Raw genomic sequence first — 20,604 nt, 5'->3', positions numbered from 1 at the left:
AGTCCATGCAAATTATACAGGGTGCCTTTTTATTCATCATACCATTTTATTCATCTGAAGAACATAAAATATTGTTTAGGAACACACCTTCACACTCTGACTGTGAGGATGCACCAAACAACATATTTGGTGCATCCTTGTTAGACAGAGTGTGAAGTTGTGAACAGCATGCTCCAATGTTTCTCCTGATGTGGAAAAAATTCCATCTTCAATTGGTTTCTTCAGCACAGGAGTGATTTATGATATCTTCTGAAACACTGTGTCATTAAGATAAATTCAGAGATAAAAATCACATGGGTTTAATTCAGTTAACATTGAAGGCCGTGTCATTCCTTTGCTCTGTACCTTAGAGTAGCAGTTAGAAACCACCCTGTTAAGAGAAATTTCATCCAGGAACTCCACTTCTCCTTGTAGTACTCAATGTTACCAGTCAAATCTCCAAATCTTTCTCTGCAGAATAATGATATTTATACAAAAAATTTGAAGCTTACAAAACCAAAAAGAAAAAGAAAAGAAATAGTATGATGAATAAAAAATCACATGTATGAAATTATTATTTTATAGAATATTTTTGGGAAGCATTTCAATTGTGCAAATGCACTTAAGCACATGCTTGGTCATAAGTCCATTGTGTATATCAAGTAAAGAGTTATGATTATTATTAGTAGTGGCATATGAAGCAAGAAAGCAGGCTTATAAAGCATCAGCTAAAAAAAAAAAAAAAAAAAAAAACTCCCACATCACCTGTCCATCCCCGCCAATAATTTGTTCATTTCTTCCTTGAATTTATCTCAAGCTACCTCCTTCCACAATAGCAGATGGAAATTTGTTCCAACAACACACTCTGCATGGTTTTTGATGTTTTTGTAAATTAATAGCTGTTTTTAACTCAGTTTTTTATGCTGATTTCAGAACTGTTATTTGTTTTTTTCTATCATGTACCATTTTTTCATAAATCATCAGTAAATGCAGGGAATTTGTAAACTGAATCTTCTCATGTTAACAATACTGCTTTCAGTTATTTGTTTCTTGATGTTGAGAGCTCCATGCAGCAGTGTTTATCAGTGTGAGCTCAGTTTATTTTTCAGATTATCATGTCATTCTTGTGCAGAAAAATTGGTAAAATGTCTTCATGCAAGTGTTTGAACAATTCAAACTTATTTTGTTATATTTGTGGAAGTTATGTAGTCCTCAAGAAAAGACAACATATTACAGAATTTCTAAAAAATGTGTATTGTTCTTATTTTGAAGTGAAACTCAGTGACCAAGATAAACAATGGGCTCTGCATAAAGTTTGCTGAACCTGTGTTGAAGCATTGAAATTATGGAAAAATCATAAAAAGAAGACTGTGCCATTTGAAATCCCATGATTTGGCAGGAGCCTACAAACCACTGTGATGTTTTTTTTTTTTTTTTATGAAAACTCCAAACACAAGAGGTATTAAAACCTATAGTACTTAGTACCATGCATGGGTTGAAAGTTTTGCTTGGTTAATGTAGAGGGATACAGTGCAAAGTGTAAGAAGGGCATTGTGTATCCTAATATTTCATCTGCCATTAGACCAGTCCTACATGGCAATAACCTACTGATTCCATGCAGCCCCCACTTATATAGAAGAACGTAGCAGCAGAAAGTGCTGAAAGTGAAGCTTCTGAAGATGAAACTGAAGTCATTGAGTCACTGGTCAACTGAGTATATTGTGTCACCTGGATAGTATATTATAAAGTCACCTGGAGACATTGAGTACAGCCCTCAAATGTTTTCACAGCATGAACTCAATAATTTGGTAAGATATGTAAATTTATCAAAGGAATCTGCAGAACTCCTTGGTTCTAGACTTAAGTCAAAAAATCTTCTAGTACATGGGACATTTTTCTCACAGTACAGGCACAGAGAACAACAACTAGTCCCCTAATTTTCTGAAGATGATTCTATGTTTTTTTGCAGTAATATAAATGACTTAATGAACTATTTAGGAATAGGTACAATCATACACAGTAGAGGGTTTTTATTGACTCATCAAAGAGGAATCTCAAAGGTGTGTTGCCCCACAATGGAAATAAATATGGGTCAATTCCTGTAGCTGAATTTGTGCATTTGAATGAAACATATGAGAACTTGAAATTTTTGATAAATATTAAGTATGAAGAACATGGTTGGCTGGCTGGTCTGTGCTGACTTTAAACTAATAGGCATATTACTTGGACAGCATTCTGGCTACACAAAAATGCCTTGCTTTTTGCGTGTGTGGGATGCAAAGTAAGCACTGGATGTTAAGGTCTGACCAAAGAAGAGCAGTTTGCTGCCTGAATCAAAGAATGTAGTTCATAAACCACTGGACCCTAAATTGACCCCAAAATTGTCCTCTTTCCTCACTTGCACATCAAACTGGGTTTGATGAAACAGTTTGTAAAAGCTTTACCTCAGGATTGTCCCTGTTTTAACTACGTTGTATTAAATTTCCATTGATCACCCAAAAGAAGCTAAAGCAAGGTATTAGCATTAACATTGGTTGAGGCATATGATGCAAGAAAGCAAGCTTATAGAGCATCAGCTAAAAAAAAAATAAAAAAAAACCCTTCCCATTTCACCCATACAGTCACTCCAAATGTTTGTCTAGTTCAGCTTTAAATTTATTTAAGCTATCAACTTCCACAACAACAGATGAAAGTCTGTTCCAGCAATCAACTACCCACTGGCTAAAGGAAAACTTCCACACATGTATTCTATAACTGCCTTTCCTCAGTTTGAATCTATGCCCCCTCAGGTTCTTAAACTGAGCAAGTGGAAGTATCCCATCAGCATTGAGCCTGCTCAAACCATTCAAGACCTTGTACACCTCAATCAGATCACCTCACAGGTGCCTAGTCTCCAGTTGCTAGGTGCCTAGTCTCCATATTTTTGTTGGACCCCCAAATTCGGAAAGTGATGAGGGACTGAGATTTTGAGGGAACCATGAATAAATGAGAAAAATAAAAAGAGAAAGTAGAATTAAATTCTACAGAGATGTTTTTCATAGAACATCGTTCACATGTGCCCCGGGCATGCATATTTTTTTATGTTAAACTTCAACAATTTCTCTTCATCTTATGTTAAGCTTCAACAATTTCATCTCAGTTATCGCAAAATCATTTAGCTCCCTGTTAGATTTTGATGAACTTCTGGCATTCCCCTCCCTAAAGAACTCCTCATGTGTGAATGTACATGCAAAATTCCTGTTCAGTTTGTCAGCAACCTGAGCAGGATCATTAACAGAATCAATGTTATTCACCATCAAGTGGACAAATGTAATTCAATCCCCTTCCTTCTACTGTTAATATAAGTAATGAAGTTTTTGCTGCTTTTCTTGGCATTCTTTTCCAGAGATTTCTCATAATCTGCCTTTGCTTGCCTAACCTCCTTTGTGACTTGATTACAGACCAGTTTTTATCTACCATAAGCTTCTGTATGCATGGATAAGTTTCTTGAATGTAAATCTTTTAAAACTTTATATGGGTAAAATATCAAGAAACTGTTGGAGCAACTTATAAATTCATTACTACCAAAATGTAAGTGAAGTGCATTGCAGGTAAGAGAAAGATATAAATTCATGTGGAATGGTGGAATTGTTCCATATCATTTTACTGTGCTATGAATAATAAAAAGTAAGGGAACAGTTCCATTATTCTGTATATATTTATTACTTAAAAATTTTTCTGCACTGTGCAGTTTTATTCATTAGAACAGAAAAGCATGAGGATGAAAATATATTTTAATTCACATGCTTTGTTTTGTTATTAGTTTAGTTGCTATTTAAGAAAAATAGATTTCTGATTAATGTAGAATGTTTTTAAATTAGGGAAGGCCTGGTATCCCTGGTAGGGCTGGACAGAAGGGGGATCCTGGAATTGGTATCAAAGGAGACAAAGGTGATAGAGGTGAACCAGGACCTCCTGGCTTGGGAGCATATGTTGGACCTGTAAGTGAAATACTCAATTGTATCATGTTTTATGTGATAATTTGTACAGGCAACTCTCATTCGTAAACTTCTCGGTTTACGAATGAGTTCCGTTCCAAGATGTTGTTCGTTATACGTTTTGTTTGGTATGTGTATCTTGCATTCCTGAGCTTTTACGATATGTATCGTATAAATTAGCAGCCATTTTAAAGCATTAAACATGTAAAATAAAATTTTCTGTTTATACTCAACATGACAACCAAGTCAGCAGAGTTTACAATAAATCGTCAATACAAATATTTATCGTATTTAGTAGTCACGGGCTTGAAACCCGGTCCACTCAAGAAACACGTGCTATGCACTCTTGCTCCTGACCACTGGGCTACGTCAAACATCGAATGGTGTATACAATGTTTTATTATAATGTATGAATGCATTATGGTTTATCGTGTATAATATATATGATATGTAACGTAAAATAAAATAAAAAGGAATAAAAAAACAAGATATTGTACTTGTTAATTTTAATTAAAAACATAAAGAGTTACAAAATAGAAATAAAGAAAATGAGTACTAACATAATATATGTACTGTACATACATATGTGTTCAACTTTTATTCGTCAATATCTTCATCAGAGTTCAATATTTTCCACATAATTATTATTTTATTATTATTATTATTATTATTATTATTATTATTATTATTATTATTAGCTATATGGCGCAAGGAAGCCCGAGGCTTATGCTGCACCGGCCAAAAAAAAATCCCTATTGGCCTGAGAGAAAGAGAGAGAAGTAGAACGGAATCACCAAGAAAGAGAAGAATGATGATATCCAGCTCAGGACCCTGGGTGTGCCAAGCCCATACTCACCAAATGTGAGCAAGTGACACTAAGTGCAGATGAGGTAGATGGAAGGGCATCTGATAATGAAGAAACAGCTGGTTTTCCACTTTTTTAAAATATGTTTTTATTGAAGATTGCACAGCTAGATTCTTTTTTTTTTTCTTCAAAAATCTCACTGTAGCATGCTAGACAGTCATAAACGCCTTTTTTCATTTTTGCAATTCTTTCCATATTTGCATCTTCTTCTTCAATGATTGCCAATCCCTCAGAAATTAATTTAAAAGCTACAGCCATTTTCTGCCTTGTAAATGTTCTGGGAGGCTGTGGAATATCAGGTTCTTCTGTTACTTCAGAATTTAGTTTTATCTCCATTTCAATTATTTCATCGGTTGTTAATTCCTCAAAATGCTAGTCCAAAAGCACTCTCACGTCAGTCACATTAAGGTCAAGGTCCATTTTATTGCCCAGTTCAACAATTTCCTGATAATTATTGCAATAAATACATTTTTTAAAAGTTTATTTATTTAAATCTTACAATTATGTTCACTATATGTTTGGCATTTTGTTTTATAAGGAACCCTATCAATTGGCGACTTGTAGAAATTTTGAATGATTGTGACATTTGTTATAGCGAATGTTCATAAATCGAACATTCGTTAAACAAGAGTTGCCTGTATTAGGATACTTTGGTGTTTGCTGCAATGTGACTACATACTATGATGTAGTCACAAAAGAACTGGATGCAGGGAATAACTTTGATATTATATATTTGGATCTTAGAAAGGCTTTTGATACTGTTGCGCATGAAAGACTGCTGCACAAATTGGAGCAGTGTGGCATTGGAGGCAAATTGCTGCTATGGATAAAGGGATGGTTGAGTCACAGAAGACAGAGAATGGTAATCAATGGACACTGCTCAACGTGGACTAATGTTATTAGTGGAGTTCCTCAGGGTTCAGTGTTGGGTCCATTGTTGTTTTCTGTATTTATAAATGATATAGATGATGGTATATCAAGCTTAATGTCCCAGTTTGCAGATGATACAAAGGTTGGCAGGGTTGTTAAGGACACTACTGATGCTATGCTGCTGCAACAGGATCTGGAAAGGTTGAGCAGATGGGCTGAGAGGTGGCAAATGAAGTTTAACATTGACAAATGTAAAGTACTACATATGGGAAACAGTAACCCCAGATCAACGTATCAACTCTGTGGTACTACGCTGACAGTGGTAGAGAATGAAAAGGACCTGGGGATAATTGTGCAGGCAGATATGAAGTTCTCTGAGCAGTGCAGACGAGCTGCAAGAGTAGCTCATGGTGTCTTGTCAATGATATACAGGAATTTTTCTAGCAGGGATAGGGATGTGATTATTCCCTTGTATAAGGCATTGGTCAGGCCACACCTTGAGTACTGTATACAGGTCTGGAGGCCTCATTTCAAGAAGGATGCAGAGCTGCTGGAACGAGTACAGAGAAGGGCAACAAGATTAGTGAATGGAACAAAGTGTTGCTCTTACGAAGAAAGGCTTAAGTTTTGCAAATTACAGAGTCTGGAGACTAGGCATCGGCGAGGTGATCTGATAGAGGTGTATAAGGCTTTGAATGGCTTGAGCATGCTCAATGCCGATGGGATTCTTCCTCTTGCTCAGAATAATCACCTGAGAGGGCATAAATTCAAATTGAGGAAGGACGGATGTCGGATAGATGTGCGGAAATTTGCCTTTAGCCAGCGGGCAGTTGGTTTGTGGAATAGACTTCCATCACTTGTTGTTGAAGTTGATAGCCTAAACAAATTTAAGGCTCAGCTGGACAGGTATTTCGAACGAACGGAGGGGTGAAATGGGAGTAGTGGTTGTGCTTTTTTTTTTTTTTTTTTTTTTTTTTTTTTATGGCTGATGCTGAATAAGCTTGCTTTCTTGCATCATATGCCTCTACTAATGCTAATGTATCCCTTTAAATTTAATCTAGAATTCAGATTACAGAAAATGCTTAGGGTACAGAAATTATTTTTAAAATTTCTTTACTTTTAACTACATAACCCAACCAGTCTGTAATTTATGCATTTAGATTTGTTCAAAAAGTATCTTGATTATTTGTTCAAAAAGTACCTGGATTATGCTTGTTGTTTAAGATTGAGCAAAAAAATTCCTCTTTTATGTGAATACAGATGCAAAATACCTGTTAAGTTTGTCACTTTGTGACTTGCTGCCAATAAGTTTATATCTACTGTAGGCTTCTTTATTACCTGATAATTTATATGCACTCCACACATTTTTCTTCTCTGCCACATGTCTCATCAATACATTTTTCTTTTTTTTTTGTCCTCGCTTTTTCCCATTATTATATGGGGTCAGTGTTTTTATTGTTTTTGTATGCAATTTTTACGGCCGGATGCCCTTCCTGACGCCAACCCACACCCTTTATCCGGGCTGGGAATATGCGGTGATCATTCCCTGACCTGCCGCATCCTCCGTATTTGGTGTACGGGCTTGAACCCCGGTCTAATCAAGACGCATGTGCTGTGCACTACCTGCTCCTGCCCACCTGGCTACAGAGGCGCCCTCATCAATACATCTGGCATCCAATTAGGTCTAAGCCTTGAACAGTATCTTAGTTGGTATAAAAAACTTAAGTAGCTTCTACGATTCCATCCCTGAATGCTTCCCATTTAGAATTCGCTTGAACATGTGACTAATGAGACTTTTTGAAATATATTGTAATGTATTATTATTTTTAATCTGTTAATTTATTTATTTTTTGGCTGGTGCAGGAAAAGACTGTGGCTTTCTTATATACTATATGGCTAATACTGATGCTACTACTACCAATTCTAACATATTCACTTTAAATTACAAACAAGGGCAAAAAATTATATGCTTTATTTATGTTCTTGTTCTTTATTTATGCTCTATTTATGTTCTTATATGCTTTATTTATGTTCTTGTTATTTTCAAGCACAAACATGTGCTTGAAAATAACATTATTTCAGCATTTTTGATTCATACATACAAGTATGTTACTAGAAAAAATCATTTTCCCACAAACGTCTCTTTGTGGCCTTGTTATAAACTTCTAAACATGAGATGAGATGAGATGATATTATGAAGTTTTTTAAAAATTAACTTTTGCCATTATGAACACAGAATTTCATTTTCACAAAAATTTGTGTGTGTGTTATAAAATCAGCCACTTAGAGAAGATTGCTATTATGAATATGTGTTAGTTGTAAGGTGCGTATCGTATTATTAACTAGAAGAGAGGTGCCTCTGTAACCAGGTGGGCAAGAGCAGCAGTGCGTAGCACACGCTTCTTGATTAGACCGGGGTTCGAGCCCGTCACCACCAAATACGGAGGATGCGGAAAGGTCAGGGAATGACCACCGCATATCCCTGGAGCAATATGGCCTTAGTTGCTAATGCTCCTAAAAACCAAAACAGCAACAACTAGAAGAAAAAATTAATGAGAAATATTAAAAATCAGACTCTCTGTAAACATAAATGCAAGGGAGACTTACAGAGAGTATGTTTTTTTAATTTGATTATAAATTTATTCAACAACTTGCATTACAAAACTGACACACTTGCTGACTAGGTTAATAATTTCTCTTTTTTCTCTCTCTCTTCTCTCTTTTTTCTATTATTTACCTTCAGTATCATCATCATTATTCTGATCTTATCACTCACACTTTATAAGATTACCAGAGAAGTATAGTTCTTTTGTGATCTGAAACAGTCCTCTTCATGTTTCAATATACATTTTACTGTTCAAATATACTATACTATTGTGAACAGGCTTTACCCATTCCTTTGTAATATACATGCAATTTAAACAATAATATTTAATAATTATATTGATTACACATTTTTTTATCAAATTTTGCTTTTAATATAAATTTCCTTTTTTTTTCTTTCAGGAAGGACTGAATATTGTTACTGAAGGTAAGACAATGAAATTAATTTATTAATTACTAATGAAATAATTTATTTATTAATTATTAATGAATTAAATTAATTTCTTAATTTCGGACATCAATGGCTCATCACATGCCATCAGATCATTACCTCACACAATTATTACACCTCCCACAGCTTTCATAGTAGGGACAAAGTACAGTGGATTCATTGTCTCATGAGGTTATCGCAATGCCATTATCTCTGCAATTTAGACAGTGGAGGACAAATTTGTATCCACTAGACCATAATACTTGCTTCTAGTCCTCTAGATTAAATTCACATTGACTCAAACACCACTAGGGCTTTGCTTTTGGCCTTTAAATGGCTAAAATAATTGTTTTTAGATAAAGTGATGACTACTAATCCCAGATTTTGCATTTTTCTGCATATTGTTAGAGTTGATGCAGGTTGATGTCAGCCTAGGCAACAAGTATTCCCCCCCCCCCAATTTCTATATAGTAAATCCGCAATTTAACTTCATAGTCCACAAAACGTTGCAGTCTCTCTGTGTAATATCCCCTTTCTATCACACTTCATTCTTTCCAGAAGTGGATAGCCCATCTTCTAGCTGCTTTTTGTAAATTCTGGGTATTATAGCCTTGGACAGTCCAGTGATTTCTATTGTTCTCGCTGTTAAAGCCTTGGCTCCCTCTGCACCAACAAGGTTTTGGTTACTGACTATATTTCAACATTTAAAGCAGGAAGTTGATGGAGCATGTCCAGAATGATCATTACTACAGCTACAGAGATTCTTTTTCGTATGAGTTGTGGTCATTAAATAGCGAAACTACATGCATATTTCTAAACATATCTACAATTTCCAGCAACTGTAGGAACATATCTACAATTTCCAGCAACTGTAGGTCTAGTAGTTAACTTTGAACTTTCTTGTGCACCAAAGCATGTCAATAAGTTACTAACTGTGCAGGCTTTTTTAAAATTTTTTTATAACGAAGGCTTTGCATAAGTGCCATGAAAGTGCTAGATGCAAAAATTGAGCAATGTATAATCATCAAATTTTTAATGAAATTGAAGCAAACTGAAACTGAATCATACAAGTTGTTATGTGATGTGTAATGGAAAAGACATCTTAAGTGGTAGAAAATTATGAATGAAAATTTAGAAGAATATGGAAAATTTGAGGACTGTTATGCAAAGTAATAATTATATGAGCATAAGAATAATAACAGAAGTATTAAATCTAGGTGGAAACAGTGAGTAAAATTTTTACAAGTGATTTGAATGTGAGAAAAGTCTGTGCCAAAGTGGTGCCAAAAATTTAGTGAAGATCAAAATTCAACCAGGAAACAAACATGTACTGAAATTTTAGAAAAAATTCAAAAATTGAATGCCTATGATAAAACTCAACTCTTCCAGTAGGACCTAAAAACCAAAAGACAATCAATTCAGTGGAAAATACCTCTTTTCCAAAACCAAAGAAAGCATATGGGTGCTTTCTTTGGTTTTGAAAAACAGGTGCAGGTATACTTGCGTGTACACCAATGCTAGGAGTTTAGTAAATAAATTTGATGAATTTGAGGTATTGCTCAAAACATCGAAGGCAGATATTGTTGGGATATCAGAGACGTGGTGTCACACAGATATAAGGGATGCGGAACTGCAATTTGGGGAGTACAACGTCTACAGAAAGGATAGACAGGATAGGAAGGGGGGAGGTGTTATGCTATTAGTTAAGAAACACATAAAAACCAAGGAAGTGAAGCCAGTCGACATCGCTGGACAGTGCAGTGTGGAGTCAGTTTGGTGTGACATAAACATTGGGAGATCAAAATTGAGAGTAGGAGTGTGCTATAGGCCTAATGACTCTGATGAGTATAATAAGGAACTGTACAGGGAAATAGAGTGGGCCAGTAAATCAGAGTGTCTTATAATGGGAGATTTTAATTTCCCAGATATTGACTGGAATTTGGGGGCTGGATACTCACACACTAGCAGGGCTTTTGTGGATTTATTGGATGATTGTTTTCTACATCAGCATGTTCGGGAGGCAACTAGAGGGAGTAATACTCTTGATTTGATTATCAGCAGTGATTCTTCATGCATTAAGAATCTGCAGATAAATGAACCACTAGGTGGCAGTGATCACAGTGTGCTGAAGTGGGATTTACTCAAAGAGGTAACTACCATTAGGGGTAAAGGGAAGGGTTATTGCTTCCGTAAAGGCGACTACGATGGACTGAGACAGTATTTAAATTCTATACAGTGGGACCAACTGATGATGTTACCAACAGCAAATTCAAAATGGGAAGCATTCAAAGAACTTATCTTGGAAGCTACTAGGCTTTACATACCAACTAAGAAATATTGTTCAAGGTTTAGGCCAAAATGGATGTCAGATGAACTAATGAGGCATATGGCAGAGAAGAAAAATGCATGGGATACTTACAAATTAACACATGACGCAGAAGCCTATGATAGATACAAGTTGATATGCAACCAAGTTACAAAGGAGGTTAGGCAGGCGAAGGCAGATTACGAGAAATCCTTGGCAAGGGATGCAAAGAAAAACAGCAAAGAGTTCTTTACTTATGTAAACTCTAGAAGGAAAGGGATGAATCAGATTGGTCCACTTGATATTGATGGGTCAAGTGTTGATGATCCTGCTCAGGTGGCTAACAAACTAAATGAATATTTTGCATCGACATTCACACATGAGGAGTTATTCAGCGAGGGGAATGCCAGAGGTGTATTCATCTCTAGCAGTAAGTTACAGAATCTTGAAATAACTGGGAGTAAAGTGGAGGAGAAACTGTTGAAGATAAACACAAGAAAGGCACCCGGGGTGGATGGGATCTATCCAGTTATATTAAAGGAGGCAGCAAAGGAAGTAAGCAAACCCTTAGCCATAATTATGAGAGCTTCCTTGGACTCAGGGGAGGTACCCATAGACTGGAAATGTGCAAATGTGACCCCAATTCACAAAGGAGGATCAAAGGCTGACACAAGTAATTATAGACCTGTGAGCTTGACTTCTGTTCCAGGAAAATTAATGGAGGCACTGGTTAAAGACGCACTGCAGGATCATTTAGACAAGACTTCAGTTATAGCTCAGACACAGCATGGTTTTGTTAAGGGGAAGTCTTGCCTGACCAACTTGATTAGATACTATGATGCAGTCACAAAAGAACTGGATGCAGGGAATAACTTTGATATTATATACTTGGATCTTAGAAAGGCTTTTGATACTGTTGCACATGGAAGACTGCTACACAAATTGGAGCAGTGTGACATTGGAGGCAAATTGCTGCTATGGATAAAGGGGTGGTTGAGGGGGAGAAGACAGAGAGTGGTAATCAATGGACTCTGCTCATCGTGGACTGATGTTATTAGTGGAGTCCCTCAGGGCTCAGTGTTGGGTCCATTATTGTTTTCTGTATTTATAAATGATATTGATGATGGTATATCGGGATTAATGTCCAAGTTTGCAGACGATACAAAGGTTGGCAGGGTTGTCAAGGACACTACTGACACTATGCTGCTGCAACAGGATCTGGAAAGGTTGAGCAGATGGGCTGAGAGGTGGCAAATGAAGTTTAACATTGACAAATGTAAAGTACTACACATGGGAAACAGCAACCCCAGAGCAACGTATCAACTCTATGGTACAACACTGACAGTGGTAGAGAATGAAAGGGACTTGGGGGTGGTTGTGCAGGCAGATATGAAGTTCTCTGAGCAGTGCAGACGGGCTGCAAGAGTAGCTCATGGAGTATTGTCAATGATATACAGGAATTTTTCCAGCAGGGATAAGGAGGTGATTATTCCATTGTATAAGGCGATGGTCAGGCCACACCTAGAGTACTGTATACAGGTCTGGAGGCCTCATTTCAAGAAGGATGTAGAGCTGCTGGAACGAGTACAGAGAAGGGCAACAAGATTAGTGAATGGAACAAAGGGGTGCTCTTACGAAGAAAGGCTTAAGTTTTGCAAATTACAGTGTCTGGAGACTAGGCACCAGCGAGGTGATCTGATAGAGGTGTATAAAGCCTTGAATGGTTTAAGCATGCTCAATGCTGATGGGATTCTTCCTCTAGCTCAGAATAATCACCTGAGAGGGCATAAATTCAAATTGAGGAAAGACAGATGTAGGATAGACGTGCGGAAATTTGCCTTTAGCCAGCGGGTGGTTGGTTGGTGGAACAGACTTCCATCCCTTGTGGTGGAGGTTGATAGCCTAAATAAGTTTAAGGCTCAGCTGGACAGGTATTTTGAACGAACAGAGGGGTGAAGTGGAAGTGGTTTTTTTTTTTTTTTTTTTGGCTGATGCTGCATAAGCTTGCTTTCTTGCATCAAATGCCTCTACTAATGCTAATGCTAATGCTAATATAATGTGTGCTTTTTTGGTTTTGGAGAAGAGGTTTGACATATTATGGCAAAATCAAAGATCAGGACAATTAATTGTTTTATTTAATATGAAAGGGTAATATCAGGGGGTCAAAATGGAAATATTTAGGAAATAGCATACTCATTAATAAAATATCTTATTTTTAATAATCAAGTGAATCACTGAATTTACATTGATTTACATAGATGTTGACGAAAACTGCTATAACTGCTGCTACTGCTACTAAATTGAGAAGCAGAGGGAGATCATGATTGTAGGAGGGAAACAGTTTCATTCTGCACCTTCACGCAGGGCAATATTGGTTTAGCTTTTTTCTGGCCAAAATACAGATTCTGTTTTTGACCACATTCTAGTCTTTCCTAATCTCATGCTGTGCAATTTTTCTGAAGTAGAAATCCACAACAAAAAGTGACACAGTTCCTCAAGAGGCTAATAGAAAATTAATTTCAGAGTTGCTTCCACAGCATGGCAGGAATGCATAAAGCACTGTGTAGCTGCTCGGGAGAATTATATTTTTGATCTCAGTCTTACTATTTAATGGTCACAGCCAGTAGATATCATGAATTTTCTCGGATGCAAAACAGTCCAGTGGTGTGAGCTCAAAACTTTTTGGGGTTAGTTCATTAGTCATCTTTCTCAGTCCATTGGTTAGGAAACTTAGCATTCACACTGCAAACCTAATGGCTGAAATGTGGTAGGGCTGCATCTAATTGGAAAACTATTTCACATGTATTTTCTCTTTCAATAGTCAATATCTTGATATTGACTATTGAAAAAAATGTTTATTAACTACTAATTTGTGGGTAATTTTATCATATCAAGAAAACGTATCTGCAGTGATGAAGCCAGAAAAAGAATGTTGGTTTTTTTTTTTTTTGGTTTTTTTTTTAGGGTTTTTTTTTGGCCAAATTCTATCACACAATTATGTGGTTAATCATACTAAATGTTCACTTTTGAGGGTTATGAACATGCTTACAAATTTTATTTGGCTATTGTTCTCCCCAAATTCTACAGTGGTCTCATAATTGATATGGGCATAAATGTAGCTTAATCTATGAAAGCACCCATTTTAAGAAACTTTTATCATTATCAGTTTCATTTAATGTGAAACATGAATTTGACTCATTTTGGACAGTCATTTACTTTAATTCCTTGTCTAAACTGAATTTTGTAGGCTTGTAATCTCAAGTGCATATGTAACACATTTGTATAGTTGTGTTGGGTATACCTGCTTTCAATTTGTCCTTGGCATCTATAATACAAGACAACATGATGCACTCTGCAGTCACAAAACTATCATACCACCAAATCCACTACTGCAGGTGGGGGAAGGAAGGGTCAGGGTTCCAAATGGCCAGTTTGAATTAGTTGTTAAAGAACACAGGAGGCCTGTTTGTGAATCGTATGGGAGGATCAGAATTTGTAGTGTTGCTACTGATAAAGTCACATTTTCTTTTGAAGTATGTGCGCTTTCCATTGATTTTCTGGTTCTTCCAAGTGAATTTACATTATTTATTTTACAATTGACTTACTTTCAACATCTGTAGAATGACATTGGATAGGTACCTTACTGCTAATTATGATGGTTACATAGCATGGCTATCATTATACATTCACAAGACTTTTTAAAATATCACATTAAACCTTGAGAATTTCTCAGCATTTACAAATATGTTCTTGTTTTTCATTTTGCATTTAAAGACTAAAAGACTACAAGGCAATGCTGAAAAAAAGCCGTGAGTTAGGGTTGAATTTGAAAGTGTCTGCAATTCTGCCCAGACACGATAGGAGGGAGTATATGATGAGAGCCTTGTCGATCAATTCGGCCCTGGAGAGATTGTGCAAAGCTCAAAGGGTAGAATTTTTCTCAGCCTGCTCTGTGCTTGTTAACAGGAGAGACTGCTTCTACAGGGATGGGATACACTTAAATAGAAAGGATGCAAGGATATTTGCTGATGCTATCGAGGCAGAGTTAGGTGGGTCGGAAAACTGCTAGCATGGGGTGATACACAGACTAATAGATTAACAGTAGCCGTTGGCAGAGGTAAAAGTGATTCTTGCACTACTTCTATTGAAATGCAATTGAGCAGCAGCCTGGAAAGCAAAGCAATGGGAATTTCCAGGACTGCTGGGAGTCATTAACCCCAGGGGCTCACATCTGGTGAGTATGGGCTTGGCACACCCAGGGTCCTGAGCTGGATATCATCATTCTTCTCTTTCTTGATGATTCCCTTCTACTTCTCTCTCTCAGGGTAACTTGGGAATTTTATTTGGCTGGTGCAGCATAAGCCTCAGGCTTCCTTGCACCATATAGCTAATAATAATAATAATAATAATAATAATAATAATAATAATAATAATAATAATAATAGTGGAACAAGTAAATACATGGGCTGTGTTAGAATAACTAAGAGTAGAAACAGGTGCATGTATACTTGCACCTGTTTCTCCAATGCTAGGAGTATAGTTAATAAATTCGATGAGCTTGAAGTGCCAGTCAAGACATCAAAAGCAGATATTGTTGGGATATCAGAGACATGGTGTCACACAGACATAAGCAGTGTGGAACTGGAATTTGGGGAGTACAATGTATACAGAAAGGATAGACAGGACAGGAAGGGAGGAGGGGTTATACTGTTAGTTAAGAAACACATAAAATCTCAGGAAGTGCATCCAATTGATGTTGGTGGACAATGCAATGTTGAGTCTGTTTGGTGTGACATAAGCACTGGGAAAGGAAAAATGAGAGTAGGTGTGTGTTATAGGCATAATGAATCTGATGAGTATAATGAGCAATTGTGCAGAGAAATAGAGTGGGCCAGTAAATTAGAGTGTCTAATAATGGGGGATTTTAATTTCCCAGATATTGACTGGAATTTGTAGGTTAGTCACTCACACACTAGCAAGGCTTTTGTGGATTTATTGGATGATTGTTTTCTATAGCACCATATTCAGGAGGCAACTAGAGGGAGTAATACTCTTGATCTGATTATCATAATGATTCATCAAAAATCTGCAGATAAAGGAACTACTAGGTGGCAGTGATCACAGTGTGCTGAAGTGGGATTTACTCAAAGAGGTAACTACCATTAAGGGTAAAGGGAAGGGATTTTGCTTTTGTAAAGGTGACTACAGTAGGCTAAGACAGTATTTAAATTCTATATGGTGGAACCACTAGGTGGCAGTGATCACAGTGTGCTGAAGTGGGATTTACTCAAAGAGGTAACTACCATTAAGGGTAAAGGGAAGGGATTTTGCTTTTGTAAAGGTGACTACGGTAGGCTAAGACAGTATTTAAATTCTATATGGTGGAACCAACTGATAATGTTACCAACAGCAAATTCAAAATGGAAAGCATTCAAAGAATTTATCTTGGAAGCTACTAGGCTTTTCATACCAACAAAGAAATATTGTTCAAGATTTAGGCCTAAATGGATGTCAGATGAACTAATTAGACATGTGACAGAGAAGAAAAACGCATGGGATGCATATAAATTAACATGCGACACAGAAGCCTATGATAGATATAAGCTGGTCTGTAACCAAGTTACATAGGAGGTTATTCAGGCGAAAGCAGATTACAAGAAATCTTTGGCAAAGGATGCAAAGGAAAACATCAAAGAGTTCTTTAATTATGTAAACTCTAGAAGGAAGGGGATGAATCAGATTGGTCCACTTCATATCGATGGTTCAACTGTTGATGATATTGCTCAGGTAGCTAACAAACTAAATGAATATTTTGCATCAACATTCACACATGAGGAGTTATTTAGCAAGGGGAATGCCAGAGGTGTATTCAACTCTGGCAGTAAGCTAGATAATCTTGTAATAACTGAGAGTAAAGTGGAGGAGAAATTCTTGAAGATAAACACGAGAAAGGCACCTGGGGTGGATGGGATCTATCCAGTTATATTAAAGGAGGCAGCAAAGGTTGTTGTTGTTGTTGTTTTTAGTTTTTAGGAGCATTAGCAACTAAGGCCATATTGCTCCGGGATATGCAGTGGTCATTCCCTGACCTTTCCGCATCCTCCATATTTGGTGGTGACGGGCTCGAACCCCGGTCTAATCAAGAAGCGTGTGCTATGCACTGCTGCTCCTTCCCACCTGGCTACGGAGGCGCCAGGCAGCAAAGGAAGTAAGCAAACCCTTAGCCATAATTATGAGAGCTTCCCTGGCCTCAGGGGAGGTACCCATGGACCGGAAACGTGCAAATGTGACCCCAATCCACAAAGGAGGATCAAAGGGAGCATTAACATTAGTAGAGGCATTTGATGCAAGAAAGCAAGCTTATGCAGCATCAGCCAAAAAAAAAAAAAAACACTTCCACTTCACCCCTCTGTTCATTCGAAATACCTGTCCAGATGAGCCTTAAACTTATTTAGGCTATCAACTTCCACGACAAGGGAGACACAGGTGATTACAGACCTGTTATTTTAACTTCTGTTCCAGGGAAATTAATGGAGGCACTGGTTAAAGAAGCACTGCAGGATCATCTAGACAAGACTTCAGTTATAGCTCAGACACAGCATGGTTTTGTTAAGGGGAAGTCTTGTCTTACTAATTTGATTGGATACGATGATTTAGTCACAAAGGAACTGGATGCAAAGAATAACTTTGATATCATATATTTGGATTTTAGAAAAGCCTTTGATACAGTTGCACATGGAAGACTGCTGCACAAATTGGAGCAGTGTGGCATTGGAGGCAGATTGCTGCTATGGATAAAAGGATGGTTGAGTGGGAGAAGACAGATGTTGTTGTTGTTTTGGTTTTTAGGAGCATTAGCAACTAAGGCCATATTGCTCCGGGATATGCGGTGGTCATTCCCTGACCTTTCCGCATCCTCCGTATTTGGTGGTGACGGGCTCGAACCCCGGTCTAATCAAGAAGCGTGTGCTACGCACTGCTGCTCCTTCCCACCTGGCTACGGAGGCGCCAAGGAGAAGACAGAGAGTGGTAATCAATGGACACTGCTCTTCGTGGACTAATGTTATTAGTGGAGTCCCTCAGGGTTCAGTGTTCGGTCCATTGTTGTTTTCTGTATTTATAAATGATATTGATGATGATACATCAGGCTTAATGTCCAAGTTTGCAGACGATACGAAGATTGGCAGGGTTGTTAATGACACTAATGACAGTACACTGATGCAACAGGATCTAGAAAAGTTGAGTAGATGGGCTGAGATATGGCAAATGAAGTTTAACATTGACAAATGTAAAGTACTACATATGGGAAGCAGTAATCCCAGAGTAATGTATCAACTCTGTGGTACCACACTGACAGTGGTAGAGAAAGAAGAGGACCTGGGGGTAATTGTGCAGGCAGATATGAAGTTTTCTGAGAAGTGCAGATGGTCTGCAAGAGTAGCTCATGGTGTCTTGTCAATGATATACAGGAATTTTTCTAGCAGGGATAAGGAGGTGATTATCCCCTTGTATAAGGCAGTGGTCAGACAACACCTTAAGTACTGTATACACGTCTGGAGGCTTCATTTTAAGAAGGATATAGAGCTGTTGGAACGAGTACAGAGAAGGGCAACAAGATTAGTGAATGGAACAAAGGGTTGCTCTTACAAAGAAAGGCTTAAATTTTGCAAATTACAGTGTCTGGAGACTAGGCACCTGCAAGGTGATCTGATTGAGGTGTATAAAATCTTGAATGGTTTGAGCATGGTCAGTGCTGATGGGATTCTTCCTCTTGCTCAGAATAATCGCCTGAGAGGGCATAAATTCAAATTGAGGAAAGACGTGCGGAAGTTTGCCTATAGGCAGAGGGTGGTTGAGTGCCGGAACAAACTTCCATCTGTTGTTGTAGAAGTTGATAGCTTAAATAGATTCAAGGCACAACTTGATAAACATTTGGAGCAAGTGGATGGGTGAAATAAGGGGTTTTTTTTTGGCTGATGCTATATAAGCTTGCTTCCTTGCATCATGTGCCTTGCCGACCAGGCTAGCCGGGTGGGTAAAGTGCCTGATTGGCAACCTAAAGGTCGCGGGTTCTAATCCCACCTCGGGCTTGGATCAAAGTACTGCAAAAACCTTGGGAGGTGCATTATGGCCACAGAAACTGATGCACCAACAACTACCAAAAAAAAAAAAAAAAACATGCTAATTCTAAGTAGAAAGGTGTGCTTATTGCCCAGCTTAAAAATGCCTGAGGCTTTAAATTTTTTTTGTTTCTTTTCATTCAGAGCTGCAAATAGCTGGGCTCAGGTGAAGGATTTTTTTCTATTAAAAATGTGTAAAATGGCCTAGAATATACACATTTTACATGTAATGTTACACTGATTTATCATTAAATCCCTCCCATCCAATTATCGTCCCATTGCAATTACTTCTACTCTTTCTAAAGTAATGGAGAAATCAATTAACCGGCAACTCTTAAACTATCTAGAAACCATCTTATCAACAATCGCCAGTATGGATTCCTTCAGTGTCGATCCACTCGTGATATTCTGACTTATGTTACCCATTTATGGGCAAATTCAATGGAAAAGATCGGTTAAATACAAGCAGTTGCTCTTGATATCTCAAAGGCTTTCGATCGTGTTTGGCATAAAGGTCTTCTAAACAAGCTTCCATCTCATGGTTTGCCAACTGTTTTTAGTAATTGGTTATCCAGTTTTCTCTCTGGTTGCTCACTGAGGGTGATGGTAGATGGCTCTCTGTCTTCTAACTTCTCCACTAATGCTGATGTCCCCCAAGGTTCAGTTCTTTCCCCCACTCTTTTCCTCTTGTATATTAATGACCTTCTTCCATTGACTGGAAATCCTATCCGTAGTTTTGCCAATGATAGCACATTGCATTCCATTTTCCATTTTGAGAAACCTTGCTCTACTCAATTAGCTTCAAATTCTTGAATATCTGCTACCTTAAATGCTGATCTCCAGATAATTCTCCAGTGGGGCAAAGACAACTTAGTTGATTTCAACCCTTCTAAAACTCAATCTTGTCTTATATCTCGCAAAAAGGATTCTTCTGCTTCTATGGTTATCTTTGGTGACACTCCGATATCTAGGCAAAATGATATATCACTTTTTGGGATTACCCTGACTTCTAATCTCTCTTGGCACATGCACATTACAAATATTGCTTCCTCTGCATCTAAAAAACTTCGTTTTCTCTTTCACTCTCAGTGTTACTTTTCTTCCAAACAGCTGTTCACTCTGTACAAATCGCAAATCCGCCCTACCATGGAATGTTGTTCCCACATCTGGGGCGGTGCCCCCAAAACCTCTCTCTGGCTTTAGGTTCCATTCAGAAGAGGGCAATTAGGTTAATTAATGACTCCTTTCTAACAGAGTCTCTCCACTCTCTGTCTCATAGACATACTGTTTCTGCTGCATGCCTTTTCTACAGATACTTCCACGGGCACTGTTCTTCTGAATTGGCTACTGTAATTCCTACTCTCTCTCTCTCTTCAAAACAGTCCAAACACATGTCACCACCAGTCAACATCCATTTACTGTCCAACTTCAAACTCACAGAACCAACTTTTCAT

At 37.6% G+C, this 20,604-nt stretch overlaps 1 protein-coding gene across 2 annotated transcripts in view; it reads left to right on the top strand.

Moving 5' to 3' along the window:
- Positions 1–20,604, top strand: part of LOC150082224 (uncharacterized) — a 236,002-nt gene that overhangs the window by 139,271 nt on the left and 76,127 nt on the right. For both annotated transcript variants that reach the window (XM_090380062.1, XM_090380063.1), the window contains 2 exons: positions 3,840–3,959; positions 8,698–8,722. In XM_090380062.1, coding sequence (XP_090236188.1) covers positions 3,840–3,959; positions 8,698–8,722 — 145 coding nt within the window. The remainder of the gene's footprint in view (positions 1–3,839; positions 3,960–8,697; positions 8,723–20,604) is intronic.

This window comes from Mastigoproctus giganteus, chromosome 8 (genome assembly GCF_048544385.1).
Source record: "Mastigoproctus giganteus isolate SK-2022 chromosome 8, ASM4854438v1, whole genome shotgun sequence".
Lineage (NCBI taxonomy): Eukaryota > Metazoa > Arthropoda > Arachnida > Uropygi > Thelyphonidae > Mastigoproctus > Mastigoproctus giganteus.
This window is presented reverse-complemented; position numbering and strand designations above follow the sequence as displayed.